We start from the raw sequence: 21,402 nt of genomic DNA on the forward strand, positions 1-21,402 counted from the left end.
TGGAAGTTATTGGTGAAAGAAGTTATTGGTAAAAAAATCTTCTTTATGCATTGAGTAGATAGGTTTGGGAAGGCACTGTATGATAAGCTGCTGAGTACAGATTTAATAGCAGCTTTCAAAAGGGAATTGGCTAGATCAAAAAGAAACACAGGAAATGTGAGATAAAAGCAACAGCGAGGCAGCTTCAACTTGATTGTTTTTGATTGAGCTGGGAGGGATATGATGGGCCGGCTGACCTCTTTCTGCTCTGTATCATTTTACGATCCTATCAGGTTTGCATCGGGAGAAAGTAACAAACATAGAAACTAGAGAAGGCCATTCGGCTCTTTGAGCCTGCTCTTCCCTTCAATAAGATCATGACTTTAACCTCAATTCTACATTCCTGCCCATCCCTCAATAATCTTTCCTCCCCTTGATAATCAAGAATCTATCCTCCACAGCCGTAAAAATATTTTAAGGGATAGCATAAAAGCAAATGAGAAAACATATAATGTGGTGAAGGGCAGTGGATTGGGAAGCTTACAAAGACCAACAGAGCGCAACAATGAAAGAAATAAGGAGGGAGAAGATTAAATATGAGGGTAAGCTAGCTAGTAATATCAAGGAAGATGGGAAGAGTTTCTTTAGACATATAAAGGGCAAAAGAGAGGCAAAAGAGGACATTGGGCTGCTGGAAAATGACAATGGAGGGATAGTAGTGGGGAACAAGGAAATGGCTGAGGAACTGAATAATTACTTTGTGTCAGTCTTCATGGTGGAAGACATGAGTAATATCCCAAAAATTCAAAAGATTAAGGGGGCAGAGCTGAGTATGGTGGCCATCACCACGGAGAAGGTGCTAGAAAAACTGAATGGTCTGGAGGTGGATAAATTACCTGGACCAGATGGACTATATCCCAGAGGTCTAAGGGAGATAGCTGAAGAGATAGGGGAGGTATTAGTGGTGATCTTTCAGGAATTAGATCTCATGGAATATAGGGAGAACTAGCCATTTGGATACAGAACTGGCTCAAAGGTAGAAGACAGAGGGTGGTGGTGGAGGGTTGTTTTTCAGACCTATGGCCTGTGACCAGTGGAGTGCCACAAGGATCAGTGCTGGGCCCTCTACTTTTTGTCATTTACATAAATGATATGGATGCGAGCATAAGAAGTACAGTTAGTAAGTTTGCAGATGACACCAAAATTGGAGGTGTAGTGGACAACGAAGAGGGTTACCTCCGATTACAACAGGATCTTGACCAGATGGGCCAATGGGCTGAAAAGTGGCAGATGGAGTTTAATTCAGAAAAATGCGAGGTGCTGCATTTTGGGAAAGCAAATCTTAGCAGGGCTTATACACTTAATGGTAAGGTCCTAGGGAGTGTTGCTGAACAAAGAGACCTTGGAGTGCAAGTTCATAGCTCCTTGAAAGTGGAGTCACAGGTAGATAGGATAGTGAAGAAGGCGTTTGGTATGCTTTCCTTTCTTGGTCAGAGTATTGAGTACAGGAGTTGGGAGGTCATGTTGCGGCTGTACAGGACATTGGTTAGGCCACTGTTGGAATATTGCATGCAATTCTGGTCTCCTTCCTATCAGAAAGATGTTGTGAAACTTGAAAGGGTTCAGAAAAGATTTACAAGGATGTTTCCAGGGTTGGGGGATCTGAGCTACAGGGAGAGGCTGAACAGGTGGGGCTGTTTTCCCTGGAGCATTGAAGGCTGAGGGGTGACCTTATAGAGGTTTACAAAATTATGAGGGGCATGGATTGTATAAATAGGCAAAGTCTTTTCCCTGGGGTCAGGGAATCCAGAACTAGAGGGCATAGGTTTAGGGTGAGAGGGGAAAGATATAAAAGAGACCTAAGGGGCAACTTTTTCACGCAGAGGGTGGTACATGTATGGAATGAGCTGCCAGAGGATGTGGTGGAGGCTGGTACAATTGCAACATTTAAGAGGCATTTGGTGGGTATATGAATAGGAAGGGTTTGGAGGGATATGCACCGGGTGCTGGCAGGTGGGACTAGATTGGGTTGGGATATCTGTTCAGCATGGACGGGTTGGACCGAAGGGTCTGTTTCCATGCTATGATCTCTATGATTCTATGACTCTAATTGCTAGAATCTGAGAGGACCCCAGAGGACAGGGGATCACTAACATGACACCCCTGTTTAAAAAGGGTGTGAGGCAAAAGATGGAAAATTACAGACCGATTAGCCTAACCTTGGTTGTGGGTAAGATCCTGGAATCCATCGTGAGGGATGAAATTTCTGAATACTTGGAAGTGAATGGTAAAATAGGGTGTGGTTTCATTAAGGGGAGGTCATGCCTGCCAAATCTGCTCAAATTCTTTGAGGAATTAATGAGCAGGTTAGACCAAGGAGAGTCAATGGATGTTATCTACCTGGACTTCAAGGAGGCCTTTGAGAAGGTGCCGCACAGGAGACTACTGAGTAAGATAAGGGGCCATGGTGTTAGAAGCAAGGTGCTAGCATGGATAGAAGCTTGGCTGTCTGGCAGAAAGCAGAGAAAAGGGATAAGAGGGTCCTTCTCAGGATAGTAGCTGGTGACAAGTGGTGTTCCGCAAGGCTTAGTTTTGGGACCACAACTTTTCACTTTATACATTAACAATCTAGATGAAGGAACTGAAGGCATTCTGGCTAAATTCGCAGATGATACAAAGATAGATAGAGGAAAAGGTAGCGTTGAGGAGGTGGGGAGGTAGCAGAAGGATTTGGATAGGTTAGGAGAGTGAGCCAAGTGGCAGATGGAGTACAACATGGGAAAGTATGAAGTCATGCACTTTGTTCAGAAGAATAGAGGCATGGACTATTTTCTAAATAGGGAGAAAAGTCTGAAGTGCAAAGAGACTTGGGAGTTTTAATGCAGGATTCTTTCTTAAGATAAACTTGCAGGTTGAGTCAGTAGTTAGGAAGGCATTTATTTTGAGATGATTTGAATATAAAAGCAGGGATGTACTTCTGAGGCTCTACAAGGCTCTGGTCAGACCACATTTGGAGTGTAGTACTCAGTTTTAGGCCCCATATCTCAGGAAAGATGTACTGACCTTGGAGTGTGTTCAGAGGAGGTTCACAAGGATGGTCCCAGGAATGAAAACCTTAACGTATGAGGAACATTTGAGGACTTTGGTCTAAACTCAATGGAGTTTAGAAGGATGAGGGGGTCTAATTGAAACTTACAGAATTATGAATGGCCTGGACAGGTGTGATATTGGGAAGATGTTTCCATTGGTGGGAGAGACTAGGACCCAAGGGCACAGCCTTAGAATAAAGGGAAGACCTTTTAGAACGGGGATAAGGAGAAACTTCTTCAGCCTGAGGGTGGATTTATGGAATTCATTGCCTTGAAAGGCTGTGAAGGCCAGGTCATTGAGTATATTTAAGGCTGAGATATATAGGTCGTGAATATCAAGGAATCAAGGGTTACATAGAGAAAGCGGAAGAATGAGATTGAGAAACTTATCAGCCATGACTGAATGGCGGAACAGACATGAAATAGCCTACTTTCTGCTCCTATGTCTTATGGTCTTATTTAGAGATTCTACATCCACTGCCTTTTGAGGAAGGGAGTTCCAAAGACTCACAATCTTTGACAGAAACAAGATTGTCCTCATTTCTTGAAATGGGTGACATTTTCTTTTTGAATTATGACCCCTGGTTCTATTCTCCTATAAGAGGAAACATCCTTGACTCATTCACACAGTCAAGTCCTCTCAGAATCTTATATGTTTTAATCAAGCCACCTCTGACTTTTCTAAAGTCCAGAGGATATAGGGCTAGTCTTTTCTCAAAAGGCAATTCATTCATTCCAGGCATTAGAGCAGTAAACCCAACGTAGTTGAGAATGAGAGCTAGTGATGTAACTGGGAGTGGGAGATAGAGAGAAACCTGGAAACAGCAGATAGCGATGTATCTGCAAATGGAAGATAGTGATGAATCTGGGAACTGAATATATTGATCTTACTGGGAATGAGAGATAATGATAAAACTGGGCAATGATTCATCATAGAGAGTTCTGGTGCAGTCTCAGCATTTGATGGTAAAACATGCTATAATCTCTCATGACTCCAAAAGACTTATGAAGCAGTTCTCTGTCAGGACTCACCTCCACAGCTGCTGTCACTCCCAATGGCCGACTGGATCACTGCAACAGAAAACAAAAGTAATATTTAACCTGAGAGCAGTGGTACCTCAAAGCCCAACAGCAATAGATTCTTAGGTTGCAATCAGAAGTCACATTGGTGCAGTGCTTATGTTACTGGTTGAGTGATCAAAAAATCTGGAAGTCCTGAGACTGTAAGTTCAATCACCACCACGACAATTTGAAGCCAATGAATTCAGTCAAAGAAAAAAGTCTGGAACTAAAAAGGCAGTTATTAACATGGGTAATGTTACTGGTCTAATAATCCAGGCTCATGGTGTAGAGACATGGACACAAATCCCACAATAGCAATTGATGGCAGTTGACTTGAGTGAATTATTCTGGAATTGGAAGCTAGTCTCAGTAATGATCGCCATGACAACAATGATTGCCATAAGTAAACGCACATTTGATCCACTAACAGCCTTTGGAGGAGGACTTCCTGAACCGGTCTGGCCTACAGGTGACTCCACACCCACAGCTAAGCAATTGACTCTCAACTGCCCTCTGAAATGGCCCGAACATGCCACTCAGGTAAAGGGCTATTCAGGAAGGGCAACAAATATTGGCCTTGCCAGCCAATGCCCACTTCCCATGAAAGAATAAAAATAAAGCAAAATGAAGCTCTCAGACTGTCATTCAAATCCAGCCAATTTACTATAGTTCTGGTTATGACTTCCTTATCAACATTTTTGGCTCTCAACTTCTCACGGAAGCCACGGAGCAATTTCTGTACAAAAGGACAATGGGTTTCCAATGTTAGAATCCCAATCACCATCGCTCTGTAGGGCAGCCACTAATTAAAAATGCAAAGGATCAAGTTTCCCTTCCAGTTTCGATTGATTAAGGAAAAGTCTCAGTGTAATATGCGATCCTGTCTCTCAAAACTAACCTATCAGAATGAATATGACTAACTTTGAATTTCAGTCCCTCTCATTAGCTAATTGAACACAACAAGATCCCATGGACTGCAGTGAAACATTGAGAGGTTCACAGAGGCAGAGGCAGGTAATTCTGCCCATTGAGACTGTGTCGGCCAAAGGAAGGGCTAACTGCCTTTTAGTTTTAAGTCTGTAGCCTTATACATTACATTAGGTGAGTCGGGGTGGGGATGAAGGTGATAGGTTGGGGGGGGGGGGGGTGGTGGAAGGACCCCTTCACTCGCCTCCAACACACTGCATCCACCTGGACACCCCGCGCTGGCCTATTACCCGCCCTCGACCTCTTCATTTCCAACTGCCGCCGGGATATTAACCGCCTCAACCTGTCTACCCCCCTCCTCCACTCCAACCTCTCACCCTCACAACGCGCAGCCCTCCAATCCCTCTGCTCCAATCCTGACCTCACCATCAAGCCAGTAGATAAAGGGGACGCAGTGGTAGTCTGGCGCACTGACCTCTACACTGCTGAAGCCAAAAGCCAACTCGAGGACACCTCCTCCTACCGCCCCCTTGAGCATGACCCCACCCCCCCCATCACCAAACCATCATCTCCCAGACCATACAGAACGTCATTACCTCAGGAGATCTCCCACCCACAGCTTCCAACCTCATAGTCCGGGAACCCCGCACTGCCCAGTTCTACCTCCTTCCCAAGATCCACAAGCCTGACCACCCTGGTCGACCCATTATCTCAGCATGCTCCTGCCCCACTGAACTCATCTCTACCTACCTCGACACTGTCCTATCCCCCCTAGTCGAGGAACTCCTCACATACGTTCGAGACACCACCCACGCCCTCCACCTCCTCCAAGACTTCCGTTTCCCTGGCTCCCAATGCCTCATCTTCACCATGGATATCCAATCCCTCTACACCTCCATCTGCCATGACCAGGGCCTCCAAGCCCTCCGTTTCTTCCTCTCCTAACGTCCCCAACAGTACCCTTCCACCGACAGTCTCATTCATTTGGCCGAACTGGTCCTCACCTTAACAATTTCTCCTTCGAATCCTCCCACTTCCTCCAGACCAAAGGGGTAGCCATGGGCACCCGTATGGGGCCCAGCTATGCCTGTCTCTTTGTTGGCTACGTAGAACAGTCCATCTCCCGTAGTTACACCGACACCACTCCCCATCTCTTCCTCCGCTACATTGATGACTGCATTGGCGCCACGTCATGCTCCCGCGAGGAGGTTAAGCAATTCATCAACTTCACCAATACATTCCACTCTGACCTTAAATTTATCTGGACCATCTCTGACACCTCTCTCCCCTTCCTGTACCTCTCCATCTCCATTAATGATGACCGACTTGACACCGACATTTTTTATAAACCAACCGACTCCCACAGCTACCTGGATTACACCTCTTCCCACCTGCAAAAATTTTATCCTGTATTCCCAATTCCTCCGCCTCCACTGTATCTGCTCTCAGAAGGACCAGTTCCACCACAGAACACACCAGATGGCCTCCTTCTTTAGAGACCGCAATTTCCCTTCCCACGTGGTTAAAGATGCCCTCCAACGCATCTCATCCACATCCTGCACCTCCACCCTCAGACCCCAATCCTCCAACCGTAACAAGGACAGAACCCCCCCCCCGCCGGTGCTCACCTTCCACCCTACCAACATTCGAATAAACCAAATCATCTGCCGACATTTCCGCCACCTCCAAAAAGACCCCACCACCAGGGATACATTTCCCTCCCCACCCCTTTCCGCCTTCCGCAAAGACCGTTCCTTCCATGACTACCTGGTCAGGTCCACACCCCCCACCAACCCACCCTCCCGTCCTGGCACCTTCCCCTGCCACCGCAGGAACTGCAAAACCTGCGCCCACACCTCCTCCCTCACCTCCATTCAAGGCCCTAAAGGAGCCTTCCACATCCATCAAAGTTTTACCTGCACATCCACCAATATCATTTATTGTATCCGTTGCTCCCGGTGCGGTCTCCTCTACACTGGGGAGACTGGATGCCTCCTAGCAGAGCGCTTTAGGGAACATCTCTGGGACACCCGCACCAATCAACCCCACCGCCCTGTGGCCCAACATTTCAACTCCCACTCCCACTCTGCTGAGGACATGGAGGTCCTGGGCCTCCTTCACCGTCGCTCCCTTGCTACCCGACACCTGGAGGATGAACGCCTCATCTTTTGCCTCGGAACACTGCAACCCCAGGGCATCAATGTGGATTTCACCAGTTTCCTCATTTCCCCTTCCCCCACCTCACCCCAGTTCCAAACTTCCAGCTCAGTACTGTCCCCATGACCTGTCCTACCGGCCTATCTTCTTTTCCACCTATCCACTCCACCCTCCTCCCTGACCAATCACCTTCATCCCCTCACCCGCTCACCTATTGTACTATATGCTACTTTCTCCCCACCCCCACCCTCCTCTCATTTATCTCTCCACCCTTCAGGCACTCTGCCTGTATTCCTGATGAAGGGCTTTTGCCCGAAACTTTGATTTTCCTGCTCCTTGGATGCTGTCTGAACTGCTGTGCTTTTCCAGCACCACTCTAATCCAGAATCTGGTTTCCAGCATCTGCAGTCATTGTTTTTACCCAGCCTTATAGATTATGCCACCTCAGGACCTGCATTTATATAGTGCCTTTCACAACTATCAGATGGTGCAAAGCGAGTTACAGCAGATGAAACAATTTTGAAGCGTCATTAATGTTGTAATGTACGAAAGCCAGCAGCCAACTTCCACACAGCAAGATCCCACAGTGATGTGATTATGATCAGAGGGCCCTTTCTAAAGCTGTTAAAAGAATGTCCAGTTAAGAAGAGTTAAAAATCACACAACACCAGGTTATAGTCCAACAGGTTTATTTGGAAGCACTAGCTTTCGGAGTGCTGCTCCTTCGTCATAAGACACAGAATTATAGATCTTGCTCCACAACTACCTGATGAAGGAGCAGCATTCCGAAAGCTAACATATTGGTTAGGCCACTGTTGAATATTGCATGCAATTCTGGCGTCCTTCCTATCAGAAAGATGTTGTGAAACTTGAAAGGGTTCAAAAAAAATTACAAGGATGTTGCCAGAGTTAGAGGATTTGAGCTATAGGGAGAGGCTGAACAGGCTGGGGCTGTTTTGCCTGGAGCATCGGAGGCTGAGGGGTGACCTTATAGAGGTTTATAAAGTTATGAGGGACATGGATAGGATAAATAGACAAAGTCTTTTCCCTGGGGTCGGGGAGTCCAGAACTAGAGGGCATAGGTCTAGGGTGAGAGGGGAAAGATATAAAAGAGACCTAAGGGGCAACCTTTTCACACAGAGGGTGGTACGGATATGGAATGAGCTGCCAGAGGAATTGGTGGTGGCTGGTACAATTACAACATTTGAAAGGCATTTAGATGGGTATATGAATAGGAAGGGTTTGGAGGGATATGGGCCGGTTGCAGGCAGGTGGGACTAGATTGGGTCGGGATATCTGGTCGGCATGGACGGGTTGGACCGAAGGGTCTGTTTCCATCTATGACTCTATGATTATGACTTCCAAATAGACCTGTTGGACTATAACCTAGTGTTTTGTGATTTTTAACTTTGTCCACCCCAATCTAACACTGGCTCCTCCTCATCATAGTTAAGAGTGGATTTCCATTTGGATGATGCTAAGGACATTACAATCATCCTTAGTTCAGAAGGATGATAGTGGGGTGAGAGGTGAGGGGAGGGAGTCAGCCAATCAGAGGGCTGATGCTAACCAGTAGCTGGGTATTTTACCCTCCTGTACATTGAGTGACATCAGGTAGAACTGCAAATGTTTTCTATGCAGGAAGATGGAACAATTAATCTTTCCCTAACACTAAGTTTCCACAATTCCAAGGAACAACATGGGACAGCTCATGACAACACTCACCTGGAATTTCATTATAGAGACACGGCCGAAACTGGGTGCTGTTCCCCACACACTGCATTGCACCAAGACTCAGAGTCTCACATCGGCGAGTGCGGAACTGTGTGTCTTCCTCAGTGCAGAGGCTCCATTCACTCCACACCGACCAGCCACCTTCAAAATCAGGAAATAATGTTGATAACTTCCAACACCTTTGAACGATTCCACTGTAACATAACTTCATATTCAATGAAGAAAATGCCTTCATTGAGCAACGTTCTGTCAGGAACGTCTCGGAAAAACTTCATTCACAATGAATTACTGACAAATGATCAGTCAGGCAGCATCCGAGGAGCAGGAGAGACAACATTTCGAGCCTAAGCTCTTCATCAGGAATTTTGAAGAATTCCTGAAGAACTTATGCTCAAACTGTCGACTCTCCTGTTCGTCCGATGCTGCCTGTCCTGCTGTGCTTTTCTAGCACCGCACTCTGTGACTCTGATCTCCAGCATCTGCAGTCCGCACTTTCTCCTACTAACAAATGGTGATAAGAATGTATTGTATTTGCCACTCTCATCCAAAGTCCTCCATGTCCTCACCCCCTCCCTATCTATGAAACCTTTTCCCATCCCACAACAGATCTGACTCGAAACATTAACTCTGCATACTTCCCACCGATGCTGCCAGACCTGCCAAATTTCTCCAGCAATTTATGATTTTTTTTCAGATCTCCAGCATCTGCAGTTCCTTGTTTTATTTTTGTCGTGATTGGAATGAGTTTGGCCAGGTGGATCTCACTGAGTATGAGTTCCCCAATTGTGGGTGTTAGCCTGAGACAAAATGTGTGGCGCTGGAAAAGCACAGTATCTTGACACTGATCTCCAGAATCTGCAGTCCTCACTTTCTCCGAACTGTTAACCTAAGGCAAACAGGGAGTTCTGGATGACAGATATAAGCAGCAGTCTCAGGAATTCTCCTCACTTTAGGGACTGGCTCTGAGTTGGCTGGTGCGAGTCCACGTACTGTGCACTTGTAAATAAAGAGTGACTTGGTGACAAGATACTGGCCTCTGTGGAGTCATTTCAATTGCTGAGGGATATGGAACCCCAGGGAAAGAGGAAGAATGAAAATGAGAAGAGAAGACAGAGTGATCCGGGGCGAGGTCCAGAAGATGGCAAGTGACAAATAAGAGGTGGGAAGGGACGCATAGATAGGCAGAATGAAAAATGAGAGACAGAGAGAACCAATAACACAGGTTCAACAGCTAATGAGACACACAAACAGAAACAGAAAAATATTAACATAGACGAGATTGAAAAAAAAACAAAGAGAGAAAGGAAGATATTCTATTTATCCATTTTTCTCTTCCTTGTACGCAGGATTGAACACACAGATACAGTCTCATTATTTCAAAATTGCTTCTGCAGCGTTCTGCAGAAAGCAAAATCCATCCTGAAAATGTGCAGAAACTCGACTGTGATGCAAACTGAATCTGGTCTGTGTCTAACGTGCTGATGACACAAAGGTTAATCATGAGATGTTTTGAGCAGTGGTGATGCTGGCTATAGAATGGTTAGTTTGAGAACTGGAAGAAAATGCTTGTGGCTATTCATTTATCCAATTATCGACGTCTTTCTGCAGGAACAAGAGGGGAGATTCTTGTGCATAAATCTTAATTAATGAGGGTAATTTGAAAAAAAGCATCTCATTATTTCTAATAACCCACTTTGACAAGGGAGTGTTACAGCGGTCAACTTGCAACTTTTCAATACTTTTTTATTGAAGTTGTTTCCCTGCTGAGCTCAGCGTTCAGTTTTCAGTCACTGGCTGCAGCTCTGTACACAATGGAGTCGTTTGGTGCTAACCCTTTCTTGCTCCCAGCTGGGGTTAGTGAGCTGAATCATCATGGAGGAGGGGCAGCACTGGTCCTGAATCTTCAGCTAGATTGGACAACTGAGATTTCACATTGGACTTGTTATGTTGCTGAGATCAGCCGTGATGCCGGAATGTGCTCGAGGGGCTGAATGGCAGTTCCTTGTTTCCTAAGCTCTGAGAAAGTAGAAAAGCGCAGCTTTTGCACCCTTCACAGTCACAGGATGTCTCGAGACATTTTGCAGATAATTAAGTGCGTTTAAAACTCCCAGTTGCTGTTGCAACCTGGGAAATGCACCTGTCAATTTGACCACAATTTGGTAACAGCCAGATGACCTCTTTGCGATGCTCACAAGTGGAGGTGGACCAGGACACAAGGGCAAATTCCCTCATTCATCTCTGAAATAGCAGATTCCTTATATCTGCCCTTGAGAAGGTGGTGGTGAACTATTTTCTTGAACTTCAGCATTTCAGCCTTTAGGGAGAGAATTCTGAGATTTTGACCCAGCAATAGTGAAGGAGCAGTGATATATTTCCAAGTTCAGGGTGGTGAGTGGCTTGGAGGGGAACTTGCAGTGGGTGGTATTCCCATGTATCTGCTGCCCTTGTCCTAGATAGAAGTGGCTGAGGGTTTGGAAGGTGCTGTCTGATGATCTTTAATGAATTGCTGCAGTGCATCTTGTAGGTAGTACACACTGCTGCTACTGAGCGTTGGTGCTGGAGGGAGTGGATGATTGGGCATGTGGTACCAATCAAGTGGGCTGCTTTGTCCTGGATGGGGTCAAGCTTCTTTAAGTTATTGGAACTGCATCCATGCAGGCAAGCAGAGAGTATTCCATCACACTCCTGACTTGTGCCGTGTAGATGGTGGACAGGCTTTGTGGAGTCAGGAGATGTGTTACTTGCTGCAGTATTCCTAGCCTCTGACCTGCTGTTGTAGCCACTATGGTCATGTAGTGAGACCAGCTGAGTTTCTAATCAATGGTAACTACTGAGCTGTTGATAGTGGGGGATTCAGTGACGGTAACATCACTGAATATCAAGGTGTGGTGGTTAGACTGTCTCTTATTGAAGGTGGTCATAGCTTATGTGGCACAAATGTTACTTACCACTTATCAGACCAAACTGGATGTTGTCCAGGTTTTGCTGTAACAATACACAGCAAATACTGGACAGCCAGGTCATGAAAATTAATGAAAAATGAAAAGAAGCTATTGAGACCAAGCTACTGTGGTCGAGAATTCCATGGATTCATCACCCATCAAGTGAAGACATTTGTCCTCATTCATGGAAGGATTGGTCTGCCTTACAGATCCACACCCATAAGGTTAACTCTCAGATGTCTTTTGAAAACACAGATGTGTTATTAAATGAGCATAGTGTCAATCACCCTCTTTCTCCCAACACTCTTGCATCTGTATAGTACTTCAAGGTCACAGGATGTCTTGAAACATTTTGCAGACAATTAAATGCTTTGAAAACCCCGGTTGCTGTTGCAATCTGGAAAACGCACTGACCAACTTGATTTTTATCCAAATTTTATCCAAGTAATGGTCCGATGCTCTCTTGAATGCACCAATTGAACCTGGCACCACCACACTTTTAAGCAGTGTATTCTGTATCCTAATTACTCACTGAATAAAAAGGTTTTCCTCACTTTACCTTTGCTTCTTTAACAGACCACTTTAAATCTTTGCGTTCTGGTTCTTTAATGAAATGGCCTGGTTTACCGTTCAAGACAAATTAGGGATGAATAAAAAAATGCTTAGATCTGTCACAAAACAATAAATTTAGAAAGAATCCAGGGTTGGTGTGCTGAGACCCTAATTAACATACAGTTGGATCTGGGCGTACAGGTCCATAGTTTCTTAAAAGTGGGAACACAGGTGCCCGAGGTGATTAAGAAGGCATATGGCATGCTTGCCTTCATCAGCCAGACATGGAGTACAAGAGTTGGGAAACCATGTTGCAGCGATATAAAATCCTTGTCAGGCCGCATTTGGAATATAGTTCCCAGTTTTGGTCACCAGACTACCAGAAGGACGTGGAAGCTTTGCAGAGAGCATAGAGAAGGTTCACCAGGATGTTGTCTGGTCTCAGGGGCATTGGCCATGAGGAAACGTTAAAAAGACAAGGATTGTTTTCACTGGAAAGATGGCGGCTGAGAGGAAACCTGATACAGGTCTGCACAATTATGAGAGGCGACGATAGGGTGGATACTTAGAGGCTTTTTCCCAGGATTGCAGTTTCAATTACAAGGGAACACAGGTTCAAGGTGAGAGGGGGAAAGTTTTAAAGGAGATGTGCAAGGGAAGCTTTTCACGCAGAGAGTGGTAAGAGCCAGAAGAGGTGGGGGAAGCAGGCACGTTGGCAACATTTAAGAGGCATCTGGATGGTCACATGAACAAAGGGATAAGGACCGAATAAAGGCAGAAGGTTTGTTGTTTTGTTTAGTTATGGCGTGATGATCGGCACAAGCTTGGAGGGCCGAAGGGTATGTTCCTGTGCTATACTTCTCTTTTGTTCATCGTTCTTTTTATGGAATTGTAAAGGGCAAGGCCGCTGCACTGGTACAGACAAAATAAGATTTGAACAGCCTCGTTTAACTCAGTCTGATTACTGCAGCAATGGACTTCTGCATAGCTGCTGAAACTGACAATGACTGTGTAGCATTCCTCTGAAACTGACAATGACTCTGTAATGTTTTCTGTAAACAAACCATGCTGCACAAACAAAGACTCAATATCTGGACCATTATACCATGAAATGTATGAGCTATCGTGTCGTGTGCTCCGAGGGTGAGAGGAGGCTGGCAGCTGACAGCCTTGCTGCTGGACCTCTCTCTCTCTCTCTCTCGCTCTCTCCCTCTCCCTCTCTCTCCCCGGAGCTCCGGTTTCTTTGTACAATAAACTCTGTAGTTGAATCCCGATTCTGACTCCGAGGCTGGAGATTTTCCCCACAACAAGTCCAACTCGTCCATGCCAACCAGACATCTTAATCTAATCTAGTCCCATTTGCTAGCACTTGGCCCATATCTCCCTCAGGTGAAAGTGAGGACTGCAGATGCTGGAGATTAGAGTTGAGAGTGTGGTGCTGGAAAAGCACAGCAGGTCGGGTAGCATCCGAGGAGCAGGAGAATCGACTTTGCCCAAAACGTTGATTCTCCTGCTCCTTGGATGCTATCTGGCCTGCTGTGCTTTTGCAGCACCACACTCTCGGCCCCATATCCCTCTAAACCCTACCTATTCCTATACCCATCCAGATGCCTTTTAAATGCTGCAATTGTACCAACCTCCACCACTTCAGTTCATTCCATACAAACACCACCCTTAGGCTCCTTTATATCATTCCCCTCGCACCCTAAAACTTTGCCCTCTAGTTCTGGATTTATCCTATTCATGCCCCTCATGATTTTATAAGCCTCTATAAGGTCACCCCTCAGGGCTCCCGGAAAAACAGACCCAGCCTATTCAGCCTCTCCCTATAGTTCAAACTCTCCAGCCCTGGCAACATCCTTGTGCATCTTTTCTGAACCCTTTCAAGTTTCACAATATCCTTCTGATAGGAAGGAGAGCAGAATTGTAGGCAAAATTCCAAAAAATGAACCTCAGATGCTGTCTGAACTGCTGTGTTCTTCCAGCACCACTAATCCAGAATCTGGCTTCCAGCATCTGCAGTCATTGTTTTTACCTAATATTCCAAAAATGGCCTAACCAATGTCCTATACAGCTGCAACATGACCTCCTAACTCCTACACTCAATGTTTTGACTAAAGGAAAGCACATACCAAATGCCTTCTTCACTGTCCTATCTACATACGACTATCAAACCTGTCACCAGACGAAACTGCATCCAGATAACCTCCCGTCTCAATGAGGCCCAATGTCCGGCCTACCTTCACAGGCTTGAGTGTTGCACAGTGCCTCCTCAGTGTGCAGTCCAATGCAGATATCCCCACCATTAGCCGGCACTGGGTTGGTGCATGTCCGTGTACGTTGGTAATGTCCACCTCCGCAAGTCGCTGAGCATGGGGACCAGGGAGACCAACAGGACCATGATCCCTTAACTAAAAAACAAGGCCATATCAAAGAATGAGAGTTAATAATTTAGCCAAGGTAGGCCAAACTGTACACCCTGTGGCTCCGTTGAGGCTCATTCACCTGGAAGTTGTAATCAACAAGACCCACTCCAGAGAGTTGAGCATGAAAATCCAAGCTGACACTCCCAATGTGGTATTGAAGGGATGCTGTACTATCACAGGATCAGTGCTGAGGGGCGATGCACTGTCAATGAGTCAGTGCTGAGGAAGTGTTGTAGTTAGAGGGAGATTGAGGGAGTGCCACACTGTCGGAGGGTCAGTACTGAGGGAGTGCCACACTGTTGGAGGGTCAGTACTGAGGGAGTGCCGCATTGTTGGAAGTTCAGTGCTGAGGGAGTGCCGCACTGTCGGAGGGTCAGTGCTGAGGGAATGCCGCACTGTCGGAGGGTCAGTGCTGAGGGAGTGACACACTGTTGGAGGGTCAGTGCTGAGGGAATGTCGCACTGTTGGAAGTTCAGTGCTGAGGGAGTGCCGCACTGTCGGAGGGTCAGTACTGAGGGAGTGCCACACTGTTGGAGGGTCAGCACCGAGGGAGTGCTGCACTGTTGGAGGGTCAGTGCTGAGGGAGTGCTGCACTGTCGGAGGGTCAGTGCTGAGGGAATGCCGCATCGTCGGAGGGTCAGTACTGTGGGAGTGCCGCACTGTCGGAGGGTCAGTGCTGAGGGAGTGACACACTATTGGAGGGTCAGCACCGAGGGAGTGACATGCTGTTGGAGGGTCAGCATCGAAAGAGTTCCACACTGTTGGAGAGTTAGTACCAAGGGGAGTGCTGCACTGTTGGACAGTCAGTACTGAGGGAGTGCTGCACTGTTGGAGGGTCAGTACTGAGGGAGTTCCGCACTGTCGGAGGGTCAGTGCTGAGGGAATGCGGCACCATTGGAGGGTCAGAGAGCCACACTGTTGGAGGGTCAGTAACAAGGGAGTGCCTCACTGTGGGAGGGTCAGTACTGAGGGTGAGCTACACTGTCAGAGGGTCAGTACTGAGGGAGTGCCACACTGTCGGAGGGTAGCCTGGTTAATATTTACTTTTCAAACCATACTGCCAAAGAACATTTCATTATTGGATCGTTTATTGTTTTGTGGGAGTTTTCTGTACATAAATTGACTGCCATGTTTCCCACCAGATATGGCTGCAGTAGTTCAAGGTTTCAAACCTATCCCTCGAGAGATCTCCTCCTATGTGTTTATTTACTGTTCCACTCCTTTTGGTAATCCCAGAAGGTGTTGTGGTTATATCCCAGATCCCTCTGTTCCTCCGCTTCAATAAGACACAAATTTTCTCCTTATCAAAACACCACTTTACACTTCAAAAATGCTTCTCACCAACCTGTTCAAAGCTGGTATGACCCACGCTAGAGCAGGTAGGACTTGAACCTCCTGGATCAGAGGGAGGACCACAACCACTACACCACTTTACATTTAACATTGAAACCAGTTTGTCAATTTTATGCTCCCTTTTCGAGCTTATGAAGCAGTATTTTTTTTGGCATTCTTCTCCAATACATATTATAGTCTTCCATTTGGTGTCAGTTGCAAAACTTATATTTCTGACCCCTGAGACAATAAGACCATTAGGTCAAAAGAAATAGGAACAGGAGTAGACCATTCGGCCCCTCGAGCCTGCTCCACTATTCAATAGGATCATGGTTGATCTGACATTCCTCATGTCCATTTTCCCGTCCTTTCCTTGTAACGTTTGATTCCTCACCAATCAGGAATCTATCTATCTCAGCCTTATATAAACACATGGGCTCCTCCCCCCAACAGCTCTCTGTGGCAAGGAGTTCTAAAGACTCTCAACCCTCTGATAGAAAAAATTCCTTCTCATCTCAGTCTTAAACTGATGCCCTTTTACTCTGAGACTGTGCCCTCTGGTCCTAGACTCTTTCACGAGGGGAAGCATCCTCTCAGCATTGACCCTGCCAAGCCCCTTTAGAATCCGATATATTTCAATGAGATCGCTTCTCATTCCTCTAAACTCCAGTCAGTAGAGTCCAAACCTGTTTAGCCTTTACTCGTAAGACAATCCTGCCATACTGTGGATCATCTTAGTGATCGTCTCTGAACTGTCTTCAATGAAATAACACCTTTTCATAAATAAGGGACCAAATCTGCTCTCAGTGCTCCAGACGTGGTTCCTCAGCACCTTGTAGAGTTGCAGTAAGACTTCCCTACTCATACTCCAATCCCCTTGAATTAAGAGCCAACACTGAATTGAATTGAATCAAATTTATTGTCATGCGTAGCGAGGCAAAATGAAAATCTTTGTCTATTAGCCTTCCTGATTACCTGTTGCACCTGTGCACTACCTTTCTGTGTTTCATACACAAGTATCACTTTGTACTAAGTGCCAAAAGAACTGCGAATGCCGTATAAATCAGAAACCAAAGCAGAAATTGCTGAAAAAACTCAGCAGGAATGGCAGCATCTGTGAAGAGAAATCAGAGTTAACATTTCAGGACTGGTGACCCTTCTTCAGAACTGTTCTGAGGAAGGGTCACAGAATCTGAAACATTAACTCTGATTTCTCTTCACAGATGCTGCCAGACTTGCTGAGCTTTTCCAGCAATTTCTGCTTTGGTTTCCCACTTTGTATGGCAGCTTTCTGCAATTCTCTTCTGTTTAAATCATATTCTGGTCTTCTCCCTTCTGAGATGAACCACTTCACAGCCCCACACCTCCTCTCCCCAATGCACTCCATTTGCCAACTTTTCGTCCAGCTACTTAATCTCTGAGCTGCTTGAGCAGTTACCTGGGCAAGGCAGCTGATTGCAGTCCTCATACTGAATGTCAGCTCCTGTGCAGGGTAGGCCCCCGTTTCTGGGCTCAGGATTGGTGCAGCTCCGCCTCCTGGTCCGAAAACCTGTTTCACACTCACGGGAACAGGGTGACCACGGCAACCAGGGGGACCAGACACCGTCGATCCTATGGAAGGACTGCCGGCCGAACTTCAAAAGGTCATCGACGAGGGCTGTGTGAGGGTGAGAGAGAGAGAGAGAGAGAGAGAGAGGATCATGTGACAGGATGTGTGTCACGTTACCGAGGGAGACAATTCACAGAGTTGTTACAATGCAGCAGGAAGCCCATCATATCTGCATAGGGTGTGCAAATGAGCATTTCACTTAATGCAATTTTCTTGCCTTCTCCATTTGGCCCATTAAGCCTGTTCTTCCATTCAATTAGATCATTGTTGATCTGATCATCCTCAACTCTATTTTCCTGTCTTTTCCCCCACAATGTTTGAATCCCTTACTGATTAAAACTCTATCTGTCTCAGCCTTGAACGTATTTAATGACCCAACCTCAATAGCACTCTTTGACAAAGAATTCCACTGAATCACCAGCTCCCAAGGGACAAAACAGTTTCTCCTCATTCTGTATTGTGTGTGCAATCCCTGACTCTGAGATTATACTCTCTGGTCCAAGACTCTGCTACAAGGGGAAACAGGATTAGAGTGGTGTTGGAAAAGCACAGCAGGTCAGCCCAAAACGTCAATTTTCCTGCTCCTCGGATGCTGCCTGACCTGCTGTGCTTTTCCAGCACCACTCTCATCTTGACTCGAATCTCCAGCATCTGCAGTACCCGCTTTCACCTACAAGAGGAAACAATCTCTTTACATCCACCCTGTCATCTCCCTTAATAATCTTATTTGTTCTAAACTCCAATTAATACAAGCCCATTCTACTCAACTTCTTCTCATAAGACAGTCCATCTGTACCTGGGATCAGCCAAGAGAACTTTCTCTGGAATGTCTTCAATGTCAGTGCATCTTTCCTTAGCTAAGCGGACTAACTATTCACAGTATTCCAGGCATAGCCTGACTAATCTTACATAGTTTTATCAAGATCTTCCTACATTTATATTCAATTCCCTTTGACATAAAGGCCACATGTTGATTTCCCTTCCCTACTGTCTGCTGAACTTGTACAGTGGTTTACTGTGATTATGTACAAAGATGCCCAAATCCTTCTGTTCTGCAGCTTTTCCAACTTAAATATTACTCATCACTTCTGTTCTTCCTTCCAAAGTGTATCACCATAGGTTTTTCCATATTGTATCGCACCTGCTGAGTTTTTGCCCATTTAGATAGAGTCATAGAGATGTACAGCATGGAAACAGACCCTTCGGTCCAACCCGTCCATGCCGACCAGATATCCCAACCCAATCTAGTGCCACCTCCCAGCACTCTGCCCATATTCCTCCAAATCCTTCCTATAGATATACCCATCCAAATGCCTCTTAAATGTTGCAATTGTACCAACCTCCACCACTTCCTCTGCCAGCTCATTCCATATCCGTACCACCCTCTGCGTGAAAATATTGACCCTCAGGTCTTTTTTATATCTTTCCCCTCTCACCCCAAACCTATGCCATATAGTTCTGTACTCCCTGACGTCAGGGTAAAGACTTTGCCGATTTATCCTATCCATGCCCCTCATGGTTTTGTAAACCTCTATAAGGTCACCCCTCAGCCTCTGATGCTCCAAAGAGGGTGGAGTTAAACTCTGGTCCCTGTGAGGCAGCAGTGTGAGCCAATGAGCCACCATGCTGTTTCTTGCTCTTGTACTTTATGTCCCTTAAAATAATGGGACTTGGTTAGCTCAGTTGGCTGGACAAATAGTTTGTAATTCAGAGTGCTGATAACAGTGTGGTTTCAATTCCTGCACACGTGTGGTTATCACAAAGAATTCTCCATCCCAACCTCAGGCCTCACCTGAGGTGTGGTGACCCTCAGGTTAAACCACTGCCAGTCCTCTCTCTCTCTCTCTCCCTCTCTTGCTAATGACAGAACAGCCCTGTGATCAGGTTGGACAACGGCAACTTTACTTTTTATGAATAACCAATTAAATTAATCATTTGCTGCATCACCAACTCCTCACCCAGCACTTACTATATTAAAATCTGCTCTTGGAAATGAGGACATGACTGGAAAGTCCAGTTTCTGCTGTCCATCCCCATTTGGCCTTGAACTGAGTCGCATGCTTGGCCATTTCAGAGGGCGGTTAAGAGTCGACGATATTGGGGTGGGTTAGGAGTCACATGTAAATCCAGCCCTTCAAAAGTGCAGTCCAATCCTAGAATAACAGAACTGGCACGGTGCAGAAGGAAGGTGTTTGGCCCTTTGCTGACTCTCCAGATGGGCATTGTGACCTCTTGTCCAATAAGGATGGCATAAAGATCATCAGTGAACCCAACAGACATTCAATTTATCTCTTTTATTGAACTTAAATTTTACCATTTGCCATGGTGAACACATGCCCATCCCCACTTCCCACTTCCCCCCCCCACCCCCAGAATATTAGCTCAGGGTTTTGTGGGTGCAGATTGGTGGCTCAGTGGTTAGCACTGTTGCCTCACAGCCGGACCCAGGTTTGATTCCAGCCTCGGACGACTGTCTATGTGGAGTTTGCACATTCTCCCTGTGTCTGTGTGGGTTTCCTCCAGGAGCTCCAGTTTCCTCCCACAGTCCAAAAGTGTGCAGGTTAGGTGAATTGGCCACGCTAAATTGCCCATAATGTTAGGTGCATTAGTCAGAGGGAAATGGGTCTGGGTGGGTGACTCCTCGGAGGGTCGGTGTGGACTTGTTGGGCCAAAGGACCTATTTCCACATCATAGGAGAATCTAATCTAATCTTTAATAGCTCAGTAACTCTTCCACTCGCTTGACTTACTGTCAGTGGTGCAGGCAGAGGTGCCATCCGCAGGACAGAAGCGGCTATCCACCCTCTTCTTGCCGAGTTGTAGATCGTGTGGATCTGCCAGCGGTGCCCGGCAGGTGTAGCGGAACCGCTGTTCGTGCCGGGCTCCGTTCTGACTGACGTTGACTGGCATCCAGGGTGTCCAGGGTGTGTTTCTGCGTACCTCTGGGCAGGAGTCCACATTACACACCCTGTGCTCCTGTGGAGATGGGGACAGAGAGAGACACAGCCGGGGGTGGGGTGGGGAGGGTGGTGGGGGGTGGAGGGAGAGAGGGAGAGAGAGAGAGAGAGGGAGAGAAAAATCATCAAAGACTCAAACTTTCTGCTTCCATGCCAATTCCATGACAGAAACCATTCTGTTTCCATTTCGAGCAACACAAATCACAATCATGGAATAGTGCATGTGGCAGGTTTCTGGCTGGTTACAGTTACAGCTCCAGCTACAGAATCAAAGAACTGTCACTGTGTAGAAGAAAGCCAACGGGCCCAGCAATGTCTACACCGGCTCTCCAAATGAGCATGATGACTTCGTGCTGCTGCCCTGCCCATAACCCTGCATATTGTTTCTTGTCAAACAGATCATCTAACCAGCTGCTGAATGCCTTAATTGAACCTATCTCCATCAGGATTTCTAGTCAGCACACTCCAGAACAACTCGCTGATAAAGAAAAGCTTCCTTTGCATATTCCATTTGAATCTTTTGTAAATCACTTCTGAGCTGTGCTCGCTCTCTCTCATTCCCCATTTTTCACAAGGAATAGTTTCCCCTATATGATATGTCCAGACCCCTCATGATTTTGAAAATCTCAATCCAATC

The 21,402-nt window shown here is 46.2% G+C and overlaps 1 protein-coding gene across 4 annotated transcripts in view; it reads right to left on the minus strand.

The window, feature by feature from the left end:
* sema5ba (sema domain, seven thrombospondin repeats (type 1 and type 1-like), transmembrane domain (TM) and short cytoplasmic domain, (semaphorin) 5Ba) overlaps positions 1-21,402 on the minus strand; it is a 335,820-nt gene that overhangs the window by 21,917 nt on the left and 292,501 nt on the right. For all 4 annotated transcript variants that reach the window (XM_072579920.1, XM_072579916.1, XM_072579917.1 and 1 more), the window contains exons 17-21: positions 20,559-20,784; positions 17,639-17,857; positions 14,683-14,853; positions 8,940-9,089; positions 4,101-4,139 (exon numbers count right to left, since the gene is read on the minus strand). In XM_072579920.1, coding sequence (XP_072436021.1) covers positions 4,101-4,139; positions 8,940-9,089; positions 14,683-14,853; positions 17,639-17,857; positions 20,559-20,784 — 805 coding nt within the window. The remainder of the gene's footprint in view (positions 1-4,100; positions 4,140-8,939; positions 9,090-14,682; positions 14,854-17,638; positions 17,858-20,558; positions 20,785-21,402) is intronic.

The sequence above is a fragment of the Chiloscyllium punctatum genome, chromosome 10 (genome assembly GCF_047496795.1).
Source record: "Chiloscyllium punctatum isolate Juve2018m chromosome 10, sChiPun1.3, whole genome shotgun sequence".
Taxonomy (NCBI): Eukaryota; Metazoa; Chordata; class Chondrichthyes; order Orectolobiformes; family Hemiscylliidae; genus Chiloscyllium; species Chiloscyllium punctatum.